This window comes from Emydura macquarii, unplaced genomic scaffold (genome assembly GCF_026122565.2).
Source record: "Emydura macquarii macquarii isolate MOO-44397 ecotype Brisbane River unplaced genomic scaffold, CSIRO-AGI_Emac_v2 contig_2205, whole genome shotgun sequence".
Lineage (NCBI taxonomy): Eukaryota > Metazoa > Chordata > Testudines > Chelidae > Emydura > Emydura macquarii.
The window spans coordinates 9,556,161-9,571,859 of record NW_027132342.1 but is presented as its reverse complement, the minus strand read 5'-3'; the positions used below and the strand labels follow the sequence as shown (position 1 = coordinate 9,571,859).

General features: G+C 41.7%; 1 protein-coding gene across 1 annotated transcript in view; it reads left to right on the top strand.

The window, feature by feature from the left end:
• Positions 1 to 15,699, top strand: part of EFCAB6 (EF-hand calcium binding domain 6) — a 145,294-nt gene that overhangs the window by 116,388 nt on the left and 13,207 nt on the right. The window contains exon 26 of the mRNA XM_067558983.1: positions 5,364 to 5,576. Coding sequence (XP_067415084.1) covers positions 5,364 to 5,576 — 213 coding nt within the window. The remainder of the gene's footprint in view (positions 1 to 5,363; positions 5,577 to 15,699) is intronic.

Here is a 15,699-nt window from a genome sequence, read left to right as displayed (position 1 = left end):
AATATTACTAAGCAACTATCTAAAAGTGGTAGAGAAATAGCTGAGAAAGGAGAAGGGGACCACATTTTATGTTGTGATACTGCTAACCAACAAAAAACACTTCTTAGGGCCTTTAGCAAAGAGTCCAGCCCATAGAGTAGCTGAAGATATGCTCCATGACTCCTTGTGTGCTGGCCTACCAACCTCAGCACTAATAAGGCCAGGATGGAGCTCCCCTACATTAGAAGAAGGGAGTAAAGCACCACTCAGGATTTGGCCTAATGGGATGGGAGCTGCATTTGACCACTAAGGATCAGGCCGTGGATAAAGTATACAAAGATCTGCTGACCTAGTAAAGCGATTTGTGGGGAGGAAAAGTTAAAACAACCATTAAAATCTGTAGATCAGGGAGCACCTACCAGGTCCAGAATGAGCTTTTCACAGAGCAGCATCAGCGTAGTGGGAAAAGATGGGCAAAGAAGATACAGGGATCAGAAGCTACATATGGGCCCAACTCTATAAGGTGTTTAGCATACTCATCTCCATTTGGCTTTAGTGGGAGTCAAGGGTACTCACCAACTTTCAGAAAGCTCTCCACACCTTTAACACTCATGCCCAGCAAAAGGGGGTTGGTTGTGGCTCCTGGCTCTGCAGCTGGGACTGTGTTGGCCCCCACATATTTTATGTGGGTGCTGCTCCAATGTACACCCGCTGGCTATGGCCCTCTAGAGGCTGTACACCAGCTAAAATTACTGAAGCACAGCACGTTCCCTCCTATACCAGAGCAATTCCCAGATGGGAAAATCCAGCTGCTTTCTATCCCCTTTGCACTGCCATGGCAGCAGAAAGATGTGGCCCAGTGTAGTCCCTCTACATGCTCTCTGTGTATATTTGTTGGGGAGGAAGTAAAATATTGCTCCAGAGGGAGGCACTTCACAAGCCCTGGCTGCCTGTCCTCTCCTCCCACTCTTCACTTATCCCCTTCATCTTACTCAGTGTTTTTACCAGGACGGAACATTTCTAAAAGAAGTTCACCCCTCTTGCACTGATGGCCCTTTTGGCTGGCAGAACGTTGGGCCTTGAAGGTTCCAGGGCAGGTGGAGGTGGTGATGGATAGGGCCCACATAAGAGATTTTACTATCCAGAAGGCACGAAAACTTAGAGAAGAGGAGAGAGGTTATGAAAGATCTAGAGGGAGAGATTCGGGGCAACAGGGAGGGTTCAGAACAGACGAAGGGGGGAAACAGAAATGCTGGAGAAGAGAGGAAGGATCTTGGGGGAAGAGTTGCACAGCTGTAAAAACTGTCTCTGGACAAACCCAAAGAGCTACTTTGTTAAAGGCGTCTTATGGTGGTGTAACTTGGAAGTTACACCAGCATAATAAGGGGTTAATGGAGTAGTGAATCAGGTGTATGCATACATAAAAAAATGTATGAGTTTTGAAAACCATCTAGTCTATCATGTTAATTCAGACCAGTTGTGACCAAATGACCTTGACCTCTGTGCAAAGCTCTAGGCAATAATCCTTGTTCAGCGGACCTAGGCAGACAGAATCCTTCCCTGCTATCCCCAACAGGCCTGCACTGGCTCTGGGATCCCCTGGCTCCCTGACAACATGGGAGTGCTCACAAGGTTTAATCTCTTTGTGGCAGCCTCCCTCCCCCAGGTCTCATTAAAGGGCAGGGGTTCTCTAGTGCTGAGAGGGCACTGCAGGAGACTTAGTACAACCTCAGACTGCATTAACATTCCTATGGCATTTCTACAAGCTGCTAAGCCAGGCAAAGCACATCTTCCACCTACCTACAACTTCACTCCCTCCCTGCCCAACACCTCCTCATATTCTTATCCTGAACCTCTAGATAGTCCTTAGTGGTCAAAAAAACACAGTGGAGGTTGCTGATCCTCCTCCTTTTACAGGTGCAGATAATTGTGGCATGATCTAGCCCACAGTAAATGCTTTGAAAATTGATAGTTTTGTGTTGTTGTTATTTTACTCCATAGTTATTTTAGATTAATTTATAGGAACTTGGGGTTCTCTTACCTCAGATGAGGAGAGTATTCAGTGGCACCTCCATCATAGGATGATAAAGGCTGATTAGCCCAAACTTCTTAATATGTTCTTCTTATGTAAAAAAATGTTAGGCACTCAGCTGAATGTGTATAAATCTCATTAACTTAAAAAGGGAGTGTAGCCATTTGCGGTTAACAGAAGGCAGAATTGAGCCCATAGTACATTATTTTCCCTATTTCAAAGTTTCTTGTATAATGGTTGTGTTTCTTTTTGATCTGATCTTCCATAGTAATAATACTGCATCTAAATATTGCTGAGCTGAAGTGTGTGGGTGTGAGTGTATGGGGAGATGGAGTGTCAATGCAACTGTGTTCAAAACAAGTGGATGAGACTCACAAAACTTTACATTTTCAGTGTATCATTGTCAAATCTGACACACTGTTAACCCTTTGTGCATATTACTTTCTAAATTCATATTCATATCAGTAGCATTCTGCAAGCTGAAAATCTACACTGTGCGGTAGATACAGTGGAAGATTGATGTAATAAAACCCACCACACATTGTGTATTTGGAGTAGCCAGTTTTCAGAGTAAATAACTGCTGTGTTTTGTTACTTATTTATGAACAGCAGAATACAGAAGTCCATTTTACTGTCAAAGAATTACGTTTTCAAAAAGTTAAAATTATTTAAAACTATTCAGCTTACACCCTATTCAATACTTTCAAATTTTAGCTCTAAAGCTAAACTTCAGTTTTTAAATGAAACTAAGTCTTCTTAATAAATTCAGTTTCAATAACTACAAAATATTGCATTATATTTGAAAAAATTAAATCATTTTTAAAGAGGAAATACTTTGTTTTCAACCCAGTGTTATTTCTAAACTCTTGAAAGCAAGATTTTCATAACACAAATGGAACTGTCTTCACTACAGCTATGCTAGCAAGTACTACTAATATAAAAAAGCTATTATAAATACTTCAGTTTTTAATTCAAAGATGTTTCTTAAAAATATATTATATGTTAGCATTTTCTTTTATACTTTTATAAGTTTAAAAATACAAGTTTTGTCACTCCAAGCAATACTAAACACCAAAAAGAAACAGATGGTTTTTGGTCTTGTGCTCTGGTTTCCTTCTCACTTCTCATATGATCATTATAACTGAATGGAAAAGAAAATATGTTTCTTCCATAACTACAAGAAACCTGTCACCTAATCAGAAAAGACACCGCTATCTTCAGATGCAAATAACATTTTCAATATTAACTATGCTTTACATAAAATGTACCCGCAGGATAAGAATTACAGCTGTACTATTAAGAGAAGAAATATGAGCAGTGGAATTATGCATGCAGATACTGAATCGAGTCCATGCTGCTGTTAGAAAATGAAGAGTGCCAGGCATTGTACAATATATCTTTCTAGTATTCTAACATTCTGAAAACTGCAAAGCACTGCACTTCTGTTTTTAATTATCTTAATAAGGCAAAAGACATTATTAGTAAAAATCTACTCGGTAGTGTTTTAGAGAATGACACATTTTGGAGGGCTAGCTTTCCTTATTTATTTCAAGAACTTTCAAGTAATTTTGTTTTTCATAAGACTTGATCTATCTTAATGCTAAGGAAAATTCAAATTACAGCAACAAAAAAGAGGGTTACTTGATCTGTTTGCAAAGCACACACTGACAACTGGAAAATCTGAAAAAATTACTTCATTCACCAGCTAAGACAGTCCACGATATACATGTTATTGTCCCACCTTGAGCACCTCTCAAAGCTTTATACAGTGGAGTTGTGGTCCAGTGCTTAAAATATTGGACCGGGAGCCAGGAGTCCTGGGTTCTATTTGTAGCTCTGCCACTAATTTAATGTGTGATTTCAGTATGTCTCTTAACCTTTCTGTAACTGAGTTTACCCAATTGTATAAAAGGGGATAACAACTATTAATCTGCCTCAGAAAGCAGCTGTGCAGTGTAGTTAATATCAGTAACATACTTTTGGATCACTAATGAAAAATGCTAGATAGGAACAAATACTCTTTTTTATAATGATTTGCCAATATTAATTGCAGTTTGCTTCACTGACCTCCTCTAGGATTTCAGAGCCCAAGCCTGGAACCAGGAGCTCTGCAGTCCGTGTGGATTCTGCAACCACAGAAACTCCTGAGGAGGAAGCATCCCTCTTCTAGGGCACCCATAAAGCACTTACATGGGCTGCCAAATTCTTTCCTAGATAATGGAGTATGGCCCCCATGATTGTTTCATTTGGCATGTAGATGCTGGGCAGGTGCTGATCATGCACAATGCCTCTCTGACAACCAGAAAGACATGGGTTCTTCACTATCTCTCCTAGAGGAATCTGGGAGAACCTTAAGGGAGATGCATGGGCCAAGGACAGTGTCACCCTAACCACAGAGACAATGAATTACACATTGGGCTAAGTTTTACCAGCACTGAGCATTCCATTGCACAGAGAGTTTACACAGTTTGAAAGTCTTATGTGCCCTAGAGATCCATGACAACTGGGGTCAAGATTGGTCTGTCACTTACTACAACAAAATGCATCCTTCTATTATTTTTTGGAAAGAGTACTTTTCAATAGGATGTGTGGGAGCAGCTGAGTTAGTTGTCTAGGCAAGTAATTGGATGAAAGTGCTCAAATTCTCCAGCTCATCTGATAGCAAGTTTTGACTTCAGGCTTATGTTTAAAAGCTTCCATGGTTACATAAAAAGTTTTAAGCTTGTATTTTATCACTTGATTACAGCGGGGGCAAGATCCTCAGCTGGTCTCAACTGGTATAGCTTCATTAAGTTGAGTGGATTTACACCAGCTGAGGATCTGACCCATTGTTTGCCTGTGAAAGCATACAATAATAAACACAATGATAAATAGAAGATGAAAACTCCATCTAGAATTACTTCGCAATTCTTTTGACCAATTTTTACAACAGAAACAATTAAAAGTTTAAAGGTCACTTTTTCAAGATAAAGTATTATCAACAATGGTTAGAATTCATAGCGGGATGTTGTCGCTTGTACCCAGTGGTGCCTCCATCAGCGGTTGAGGAACATGCTACCTTCAGCTCATACTTTTTTTAGATCTCGCTAAAACTCAGCTTTGAATTTCTTTGCTTTTATTGGCTTAAGTTTCACCCTTTACATTATGTCAATTTAGATTGGGTTTTTTCTTTTTAACACTAACATGACCCTTTTTCTCTTTCATGGTATATACCAGCACTCCTTGAAATAGATTGAACTATAAGGCTGCTTTCTCCATAGACTTTCCCCACTATGATTGGCTGAAGGCCACACCATGATTTATAATTTATTCAGTGAATCCATCACTGATTCTTTGTGTATTTTTTGTCTAGACTGAGGAAGGGCAGAAAGCCACTGACCCTAAATCTTCTCAGGAGCTGTCAAAGAAAGATATCCTTACCCGTATACAAGAAGTAGTGACTGTTCGTTTTAACACCATTGCACAAGAATTTAAAGATATCGATTGTGAGAAAGTTAATACAGTATCAAAAGAGGACTTCAGGTGTATTTGCAACCGTCACTTTCTGCTTCTGACTGATGAACAAGTAAGAAAAGTATTGATTATTAAAGTGTACAACTAACAAAATTGGCAAAGGGTGTAGGGATGTATGTATGCATGTTAGTGTGTATATGCAAGTACTTTAATAATTTGGTGTAAAAAAAAAAAAAGGATTAGAGAATATTATTCCATAAATATTTATTGCTGCAATTATGAGGGATTGCTTTTTCAATATTATCTAAATATGTATGTGAACTACAATAACTGCAAGCCCCCTAAAGGTGATAAGTACGCAGTATGCAGCTACACTAGGGTACCAGCAGAATACATTGAAATTTCAATTGCACAAATCTTTAGACACACTTTTAGGCCTACATCATACAGTCCTATGAGGAATCTATGTGTCTTTGTTGCATAACCATTCATTTCTGATGCCTCAACAGGATCTCCATGCTTTTTGGTAAAATTCTGTTATATCCTTTGTTGCAAGGGTGGCATTACAGCCTTGCTTTCCAAGGAACATTGAAAACATTGTGTTTGTCTAAGCCACGAGGACTCCAGGAGTTTCTGCTCAAGTAGCAAGTTTCTACCCTGCTCCTTAACAAAATCTGCACACAATTTGATTGAAGAGCTTATCCTGACTTGAGTCCATTAAATTCCTTTACTTCCATATCAACAGTGAAATCTATAAAAGCCCTTTTATCTTTTGTGATTTTTGTATGCCATCAGGTGTTTTCCTCTTGGGCAGATACCTGCTTGGCCACTGTATTTTCCAACATTTGCTTGAGAGCTTCAGTGAATATTTTTTCAGGTGCAAGATGTGCTTTTGATAGCCCCTGATTCAGAGCTATATTCCATAGGACCACTTGTTGCACTGACTTACTGTTGCTAAAGTAACTAACTGTACAGTTCACCCACTTCATAGACAGCTGAGTTCCTTGCAATTTTTCAGTTCCCTGACTCTCAATACTCACATATGATGAATAACCTGATTCCTTGTTCTTGAGAATGACTCAAGAGTACTCAGATTACTTCTGTAGGTACTGGCTAGGAGATCAGCAGTCCATAATGCTGCTAGAGGGAACTACGTCAGCAAATTCATCCATGCTGTCTGGCAGTGGTACACAAGGACTCCTTCATTTTCTTTATTGGAATCTTCATAAGTGTCTTTTGTCATTTAGTTGTATTAATAATTTCACTGTCTGACTGAGCTTCCAGAGGAAGCTTCACCAACTTCAGTAAGATGATGGCTTTGGCTTCCATGCTTCCCTTGGCTTCCTAAAAACAAATTCAAAGCAGGAGGGAAACTAACAATCAGGGAAAAATGCAAACAAAATTTGAAAGTCTAATACCAAGAATTATTGGCTCAGGTCAGCAGCTCCATGCTAAATTCTCTTGGGTGGACCCTGCTGCAGATTTTTCTTTGGATTTTACTGATGTTCCTCATGAAATGGTGAGTGATTTGCAAACAGAAAATCTTGTAGTCTCTGGCCATGTTCCTGATCACACAGATCCCCAAGCTAGAGTGTTCACTGCGATCTGGTCAAGGATTTTGGTCTGAGTTCCCTGCAGCTGGTGTATGCTGCTATGTCTGAACTTCAGTCCCCTCAGCTGAGGTGCACTGGCTGTGGTGTAGTGTGACATCTTGCTCTGGGTTTCCTCTGGTTGGGGTGCCCTGGGTTCCTCCTTCTCTGAAGTTGAGACTGGTGCTTTTTATCCTGCTGTCATGCAGGCAGTACTTGCAGTCTCCTGTTGCTGTGGCACCTGCCTTCTTTCAGACTGATTGTTTTCTTGTACTGTTGATCTGTCTGTGTCCATCTGTTGTCTTGTGTCCTATACTTTAGTTTGTAAGCACTTTGGGGCAGGGACTGTCTTTTTGTTCTGTATTTGTCCAGTACCTGGCACAACAGGATCCTGAGCCATGACTGGAACTCCTAGGCATTATGGTAATACAAATAATAAATAACAGAGGCAGGCATAACAGTTAGTTGCTGGCTGGTTGCTAAGCAACTAATCTTTCTCAGCAGCTGTTTGGTCTGTCATCCTCTTGGGTCAAAGGAAGTGACAGTGGTTTGGGGTTTCTCTCTAGGAAGTCACTTCCACTGCTCAGCAACATTTCTGGACTAAAGCTCCCACTGGATCAGCTGCAGCCTCCGTGCAGCTTTTTTTGCCGGACTGCAGCTTGAATTTGGGAAGAATGAGCCTTCTTCTGCTAAGACAATGGAATCTGTATAACGCTACAGCTTCCTTGGTTGGAGTTATGGTTATCGTCAGAAAGGGATTTCTGCCCCAAAATGCTGGGTGGATAGAAAAATAGAAGGAACCCTAAGCAGAGATTTCTTATTTTGCTCAGCAGCTGTCCAACCTTCCTGCTTGACAAGAGCAGCCATGTCATGGCTTTTTTCTGGGGCTGATGTTTCAGACTCATTTCCTAAGTCATATTAATTTTATACCATTCTGGTTTTTTAAATCAAAATGTTGTGCAGGGCTGAGTCTTACAGAAGTCTAATGTGCTTTAAAGGGGCCAAAAGCTGAAAACAATTGTGAGCCAAATAAGCTGAGAGGAAGAATTTAATCAGAAAAATGTGAATGATGTGAATGGATCCTCTAAACTATAAACAATTCCTCACTGCTCTCTACAAAATGTCCTGAGTGACTTTGTTCATAGCAGATACATCCATGGATTTCCAAGTCCCTACATTTCACAGCTAGACTCCAAAGTATGGCCAAGACTGTGGCCCTGTGGCATAAATTTGATCTAATTGATGCTACTGAAGTCTGGTGGGATGACTTGCATGATTGAAATGTTAAAATAACAGTTATAATCTATTTAGGAAGGACTGAGTGGCAAAATGGAAAGAGGAGTGGCACTTTATGTCAATAATGGCATTATCTGTTTCCAAGTCACTGATAACTCAGAAGAAATTGTCTTAAATGCTTCTGGATCAGTGTCATAACAGATAAAGCACAAGATGGGGTATGAGTGAGTGTCCAGTACAGATCACCAGATCACACTAGGGAACAGGATGACTCACTCCTTATGCACTTATCTATAATGTATAGGGAAAAAAAGCTGTGTGATCTTGGGGGACTTCAGTTGGAAGGACATATGCTGGAAGGCTTCCAATACTAAAACATCCTTGGAATTTCTAAAATGTTACAGATGACTGTTTCCTAACTCAAAGAGTGTTACATCCAACACAGGGGAATTCTATATTAGATCTTGTCTTGACAGATAAAGAGGACCTGATCACAGAACTAAAAATTAATGCTAGCATAGGTATGAGTGATCATTCCAACTAAAATACTCAACATGACAGCTAAAGAATGGGCCTAATACCAGACCCTAAATTGGGAGGGAGAATGGACAATGCCCAGTATCAAGGTATGAAGTATCTGACTTTCCCTTTTAAGGAGCAATAAGCCTCCCCTCTCCAGCTGAAGAGTCCTCCAGGCTGGATTCCAGAGTCTTTATAGTAAAAAAGAAGTCAAGGGAGAGTGGAGGCTGTTTTATAGCTAAAAAAGCTAATAAGCAGATGATGAAATAAAAAAATGAGGATAGAAACTCTGCTGTCCATAATAGCAAGTAGCAGAGTGGGCCTGATTCTCATTTACACAAAAGCCCCTTTAAACTGCCAGATACTATGTAAGGAAGAATCAAGCCCTGAGTCTTTGGGTGATATTTTGATATTGGCAGGCCTTGCAAAGGCATGCCTGTCATGGCAATGTCATATAGATATATGTCTATCCTTCAAATTTGTACACAGCATTCTCTGTTCCTCATACAAGACCCTGGTGTTAAGGCTGTTGTCATTGCTCAAAGTCTTTACTAAAGTGTTGCTAATGGTGATAGCCAGGATAAAGACACAAAGGAAGTCACTTTTATCCCTTTCCGGATGATGCTTATTACTATTAGAAAGGCTCAGCTGGAATCCTATAGATGGAATATTTCATATTAAAAATGAGTTTCTCATGGTCTGGTCATTCTTCATGATGAGATGGAAAATCAAGACTCTGTTGCCATGGACCTTTTTGTAAAAGTAAAGGTGTTAGCTATGATGTCCACAGGTTAATGATCCCCGAGAGACAATAATGAGTCGGTTGGAAATTAAGGGTTTATTAAAACAACAGGAATATAAAAACTAGATTACCTTTTACTTATACGGTTGGAGGAGGGGGGGGGGGTACGGCTATTACTTTTAGAGCAACTTTTAAACGAAAGCTAAAAGGGAGAGAGGAGAGAAAGGGTTAACGTCTTACCAGCATCAGAAAGAGCTGCAACATGACACCCAGAAGCTTGCTGAACAGCAGAAACACAGAAAGACGGCTTGTACGATTTGATACGCACTCGGAGTCAGTCGGGAGCGGGAGAGATAGGGACGGGCCAGATGATCAGTCTGGCGACGGTGAGCTCTCTCAACCGGAGCCTGGGGCGTGCCCCGGTTTTATACTAGGGGCTTCAGGTAGCCAAAGTTGCTTCGGATTGAGGGGAGATATTTGAACCAGGACAAACCTTTGGCTGGGTGATGAGCCAACCGTTAGGGTGGCTGTGCTACAGGTCATGTAGACAGCTGCTCTCGGTCACCTGGTCAGTTTCAGGAGGAGAGGAAATGGCCTAATAAGGTCAGGTCGATGTTTTGCTGATGCACCAGGTGGTTAGGTGGGGGCGAGAGGTGGACATATCAGGTACTGTGTTGCAACATGCCCCCGTGGCCAGCCCGAGCACCCACCGGTCACAGCTACACCACAGACCCCCCGAGGCCAGGTGAACAGAGGGAAGAGGGGAGGATGGAGGGTGGGTAAGGGGAAGACTCTGAGCACGAAGCAATTACACCGTCTTAAACAATACAGAAACGGGGTCAGGGGTTTGCAGATCTTCCTTCACTGGGAGGGGAGTATACTTAACTTGCACAGGTAAAGCAGCAACGGTTTTAGAAATAATATGTTTGACGAGGGAAATACCGACAATAAGGGCAAGTAACATAAACAATGCAAGGATTAACCAATGCTTGAGTGAGGTAACCCACGACCCAAGTCCCAATGAGGTGAGGCTGGTTTGCCACCAGTCCCAGCGTTTGCGATCTTCCCGGACCTGCGTGGACAAAGATGTGAGGTCACTGATGACGTGGGTCAGGTTGTTCCACCCGGGCTTGAGGCGCAGACTGCATCGGCCAGCAAAACGAGGATCTAAATCTTCCAAGGCTAGGCAAAAGTCCTTTTGCAATAGAGTTTGTAACATAAGGCAATTTTGTTCAGCGTAGTCTCCAAGAATGGTGAGGGAGGTTTCAGTTTGAGAAAAGCCTTGAGCTGTGAGGTTAGTGAGACGTTCCAAAGATGAGGAAAGAGCGTTAATTTGTTCCAGGGTAAGGGCATAGCTGAGGGGGTTGAACTGAACATACCCCCAGAAAAGGGAATCAACAGCAGATGAAAACTGGGTCCACCCTGATTGCTCCTGGGCGTGAGTGTCACGCTTAGTGAAGGGGCCGAACAGGCGGGGAGGGTGATGATAGAGCCCCCCTCCTGTGATTTGTAACTGCCCCACGGCACAGACACCGGAAGGGTGACGGGGAAGATGAGGGAGGGTACTACCAAGGAAATTGGCATACAATTGATTGTATGAGGCAGTGGAACAGGAGAGCGGGTTCGGTCCAATGAACAAAGCAGTACAAGTGGGGTAGAATCCCACTGAGGTGGGCAGAGATTCGCCCAGCAAGGCGACGCAGGAGGCGTGGCGGACATGCGGTTAGTGACAACAGAGATACAGGCAAACTTTGGGCAACAGGGCTGGTGGTGAATAGATCGCTTGACAAAGTGGTCGAGAGATTAAGGGGTAAAGTGTTCATTGAAAGGGGACACTGCCACGCAGTGCCATGGGGGCCGAACAGACAACACATATTTTGGGGGCACTTGGGTAAGATTTTTAGCGAGGACCTCTTCCCACACAAAGGCTTCCTCCCAGGCTTGGAGGGGGTTTTGGCGGGGGACTTGAACTAGCTGCGCAACTGGAATGATTGTCTGTAAAACAAAATAAACATACACGGTTCGGATGCCCCCGTGCGGAGCGCAGATTACGAACTAACATTGAGCCAGTTATGGTGTGCCAGTAGGGTAGCAGAGGTATTACCCAGCTGAACCAGATAAGAGTTGGGGTACGTTCCGGAGTGTACACTTTTTTTTGGGAATAGGGTTACGGGAGGTAGTGGCGTTAGGCTTAAGAATCCACACATTTTTCCCCTTCCAAAGAAACCCCCTTTTTTTCTTTGTTGTTGTTGAGCCCTAACAGACTCATTTCACTTGTGGCTCCAATACAGAGCCATTACAGACATGCCCAACCCATTCTCAGCTGGCCACACCCAAGAGGAATTTTCCTTGCTTACAGCCATGGGTGGATCTTTCCCCGCCCTGTAAGGCAGGTAATTTGCATAAGTTTAAGTTTGCATAAGTTTCAAGTTTGGGCTAGGTTTTAAAGGGAGGTCCACCATAATGATTAACCACAGCCATTTGGTTACAGGGCCGTTCAAGCTCTTAAAATATTTTTATCCCATCTGAAATCTTTTTAAGGTATCCAAACTGAACCTTTCTAAAACAAAGTTAGTGCATTCATTTACATTTGAAAAACTTCGGTAGTTAAAAACTAAACCACTTTTCTTCACATCTAAGCTGTCCCTTGCTACAGGTGGTGACTCATCCTGATCTGACTTAATTAATTCACTTTTACACCCTTCAATTGCAGAAGACTGCTTGTAAGGGCTTATCAGGGGGTTTTTATTCTTTTAGGAGCAGTTTTAGGCAACAAACCATTTTTCACAGAAATTCTACCCCTATTCTTTTCAGCTAGAGGCTGCGCCAAAGAAACATTTCCCTGAGCCCCAATAGACTCTTTTTGGGTTTCAGTTAAATCCAGGACCAAATTTGACACCACTGGTGTTTCCTCACTTTGCATAAGGTGAGAGGCACACCCTGTCTGCTCTTAGAGGGATGATTGGAGCTAAACTTTCCCTCTGCAGAAAAACTGCTTCTTTTAAATTTCCAATAATTTTAAATTTTCCTTTCATCCCAGCCCACATGGCTGTTCACAAACTAATTTTCGGGGATTGGGGTGGCTTTCCCCATGGGCAAGTTATCGCCCCCAACAGACACAGGCTTAGGAACTTTTTTTTTTTTTGTTTGCTTTCTGCCTGCTTCACAGACAGTACACAGGGGTCACCTCCCCCACAGCAGATAAACTGCTGCCTGTAACACTTACAGAATTTGGGATTTCTTCCCCTTTAACGGGGCTTAACTCATACTGTACCCTTGGACTTGTGATATACAGTAGAACAGTTAAATTTGTTTCAAGCAGTACAGGTTTTACAGAAAAATACAAGGAATACATCATCTTTAATAGGTTATTAGAGATGACACAAAACTGCAGCAAAAACTGCTTGCAGATCTTTTGCACAACTTAAACCCAACAGTTCCTTTTGCAATTAGGAAGTGTGGAGCTTGGTGCTGCCCTGATCAGAATTTGGTAACAAGGCTGCTGGTGAATTTAGGAACTAGAAATTTAAAATCACATCCTTTAATTGGTACAATACTACAAAAGCATCTAATTTTAGGATTCCTTTTACCAAATTCATTGATTTACAGTACTTCCTGGTTCCTTTTTGCTTAATGCAGTACCTTCAATACTAAACACAATAACAGTAACAAAATACAAAACACAACACAACAATGTTAGTAAACAAGACAAAACATAAAACACAAAACTTGTTGCAACAATAGCTCCATGGTTTTGTCCTTTAGGTGTTTCACTGGTACCAGTTTTTTCTTTATAGTCCTGAAAGATAAAAAAAACACTTTTCTACCCCCTTGGGGGGGGTGGCAAATTCTTGCTTAGAATTACATTTCTGTACACAAATTATATTTCCTTATTCACAACAACAATGGCATGCTTACTGTTCTCCCCTTGAATTTCTAAGGTTACCCAAATAGCAAATATCACAAGATCTTTTTCTAGGGGATGAGGCAACAAGCCACCTCCATTGGGAATACAGAAACTTAATCAATAGTATTTATGGGAAAAGTATTAACACTGTACCAACCTTAATATAGTTTTTTACATAGGGAAACAGTATTACCAATGTAACACTTAAGAAAACAGTCTTAACACAATAATTACAGAGACACAGGTATCTTCATTCACACTCATACATGCTGACAGGCATACACAGACAGAGACAGAGACAAACATTTACAGGGATCTTACAGATGTTAGACCCAAACCGTTCTGATCTCTGACCCTTGAATAAAGTGGATCAGAGTTTCCTTTGGCAGCAATTTTTTACTGAATGCCAGCCAGTGATGCCACATAGCATGGCCAAAAGCCTGTCTATTTTTTTTTTTTTTCATATTTCTAGCATAGGGACATTTCTTCTTTTCCAATGCCCCCACTCTGTCTTTCAGGGGTCCTGTTCGTGACGTCATGACCCGACAGGTTAATGATCCCTGAGAGACAATAATGAGTCGGTTGGAAATTAAGGGTTTATTAAAACAACAGGAATATAAAAACTAGATTACCTTTTACTTATACGGTTGGAGGAGGAGGGGGGGGGGGGTACGGCTATTACTTTTAGAGCAAGTTTTAAACGAAAGCTAAAAGGGAGAGAGGAGAGAAAGGGTTAACGTCTTACCAGCATCAGAAAGAGCTGCAACATGACACCCAGAAGCTTGCTGAACAGTAAAAACACAGAAAGACGGCTTGTACGATTTGATACGCACTCGGAGTCAGTCGGGAGCGGGAGAGATAGGGACGGGCCAGATGATCAGTCTGGCGGACGGTGAGCTCTCTCAACCGGAGCCTGGGGCGTGCCCCGGTTTTATACTAGGGGCTTCAGGTAGCCAAGGTTGCTCCGGATTGGAGGGGAGATATTTGAACCAGGACAAACCTTTGGCTGGGTGATGAGCCAACCGTTAGGGTGGCTGTGCTACAGGTCACGTAGACAGCTGCTCTCGGTCACCTGGTCAGTTTCAGGAGGGGTGAGGAAATTGCCTAATAAGGTCAGTTTCAGGAGGGGCGAGGAAATGGCCTAATAAGGTCAGGTCGAGGTTTTGCTGATGCACCAGGTGGTTAAGTGGGGGCGAGAGGTGGACATATCAGGTACTGTGTTGCAACAGTAAAGGTGTTAGCTGTGATGTCCTAATCAAGTTCCAAGTAGGTATTTATAATGTACCTACCTAAAACTCTCTCCCTCCTTTTTTACAGTTTCCATTGCATGAACATTATTCTTCTTCTCTTCTTGAACTCAACTGTTGCTATATACCATCCCAAAAGTGGCTGTCATATTTAATGTTTGTAAAGCACTTTGAGATCCGCAGATGAAGTGCAAAGTATTTTTTTTTATATAATTCATAACATGGTAGCAGCCAAACCAATGGGGAAAAGTTGAAAGGAAATTCAAAATGTAGTTTTGCCCTTCTAAGTTTGATTGCAAGATTGCCATACCTACCAAAGCCTTAAGGGTTCCTAGCTTCCTTCAGGGTTTACATTTCTACTGAAAAAAGATCAAGTCAAGAGCAGTTTAAGGTTCACAATTTGATTGTATTTAGAAAAAAGATCAGAAATGAAGGCCCTAAAAGGAGTGCTACTGCCTACTGAAGCATGGTTTAGTGTGACTCATTTAAATGTGATACCCTTACTTACATTGATTAGTAGTTTATACCATGAGTAGTCTCATAAGTTAATGTGAACTACTTGTGAAATAAAGTACTAGTCAGTGTGGGTAAGGGTATTGCAGTCTGGTCCTTAGAATTCTGTAAGTTGCCCTTGGGCCAGATTCTTTATTATTCTTTATTATTTGGATTAGTACCTAGGAGCCTTAGTTATGGATCAGACCCCATTGGGCTCAGAGCTGCACAAACAGAACAAAAAGAGCCCTGCCGCAAAGAGCTTGCAATCTAAAAATAAGACAAGAGACAACAGATGAATACAGATAGACCAGAGAATACAAGGAAACAATTAGACCGAATTGGTCAGCATGTAAGGCAGGGATATCAGTATACCAGCAGCCTAACCATTATTTTTTATTTCTTTTAGCCATCACAGAAATGGAAAGTTTTAAAGATAGTTTTACAGCTGTTTATGGGGAGCTCCACTAAAGCATAAGGGGCAGCATGGGAGAAACCACAAG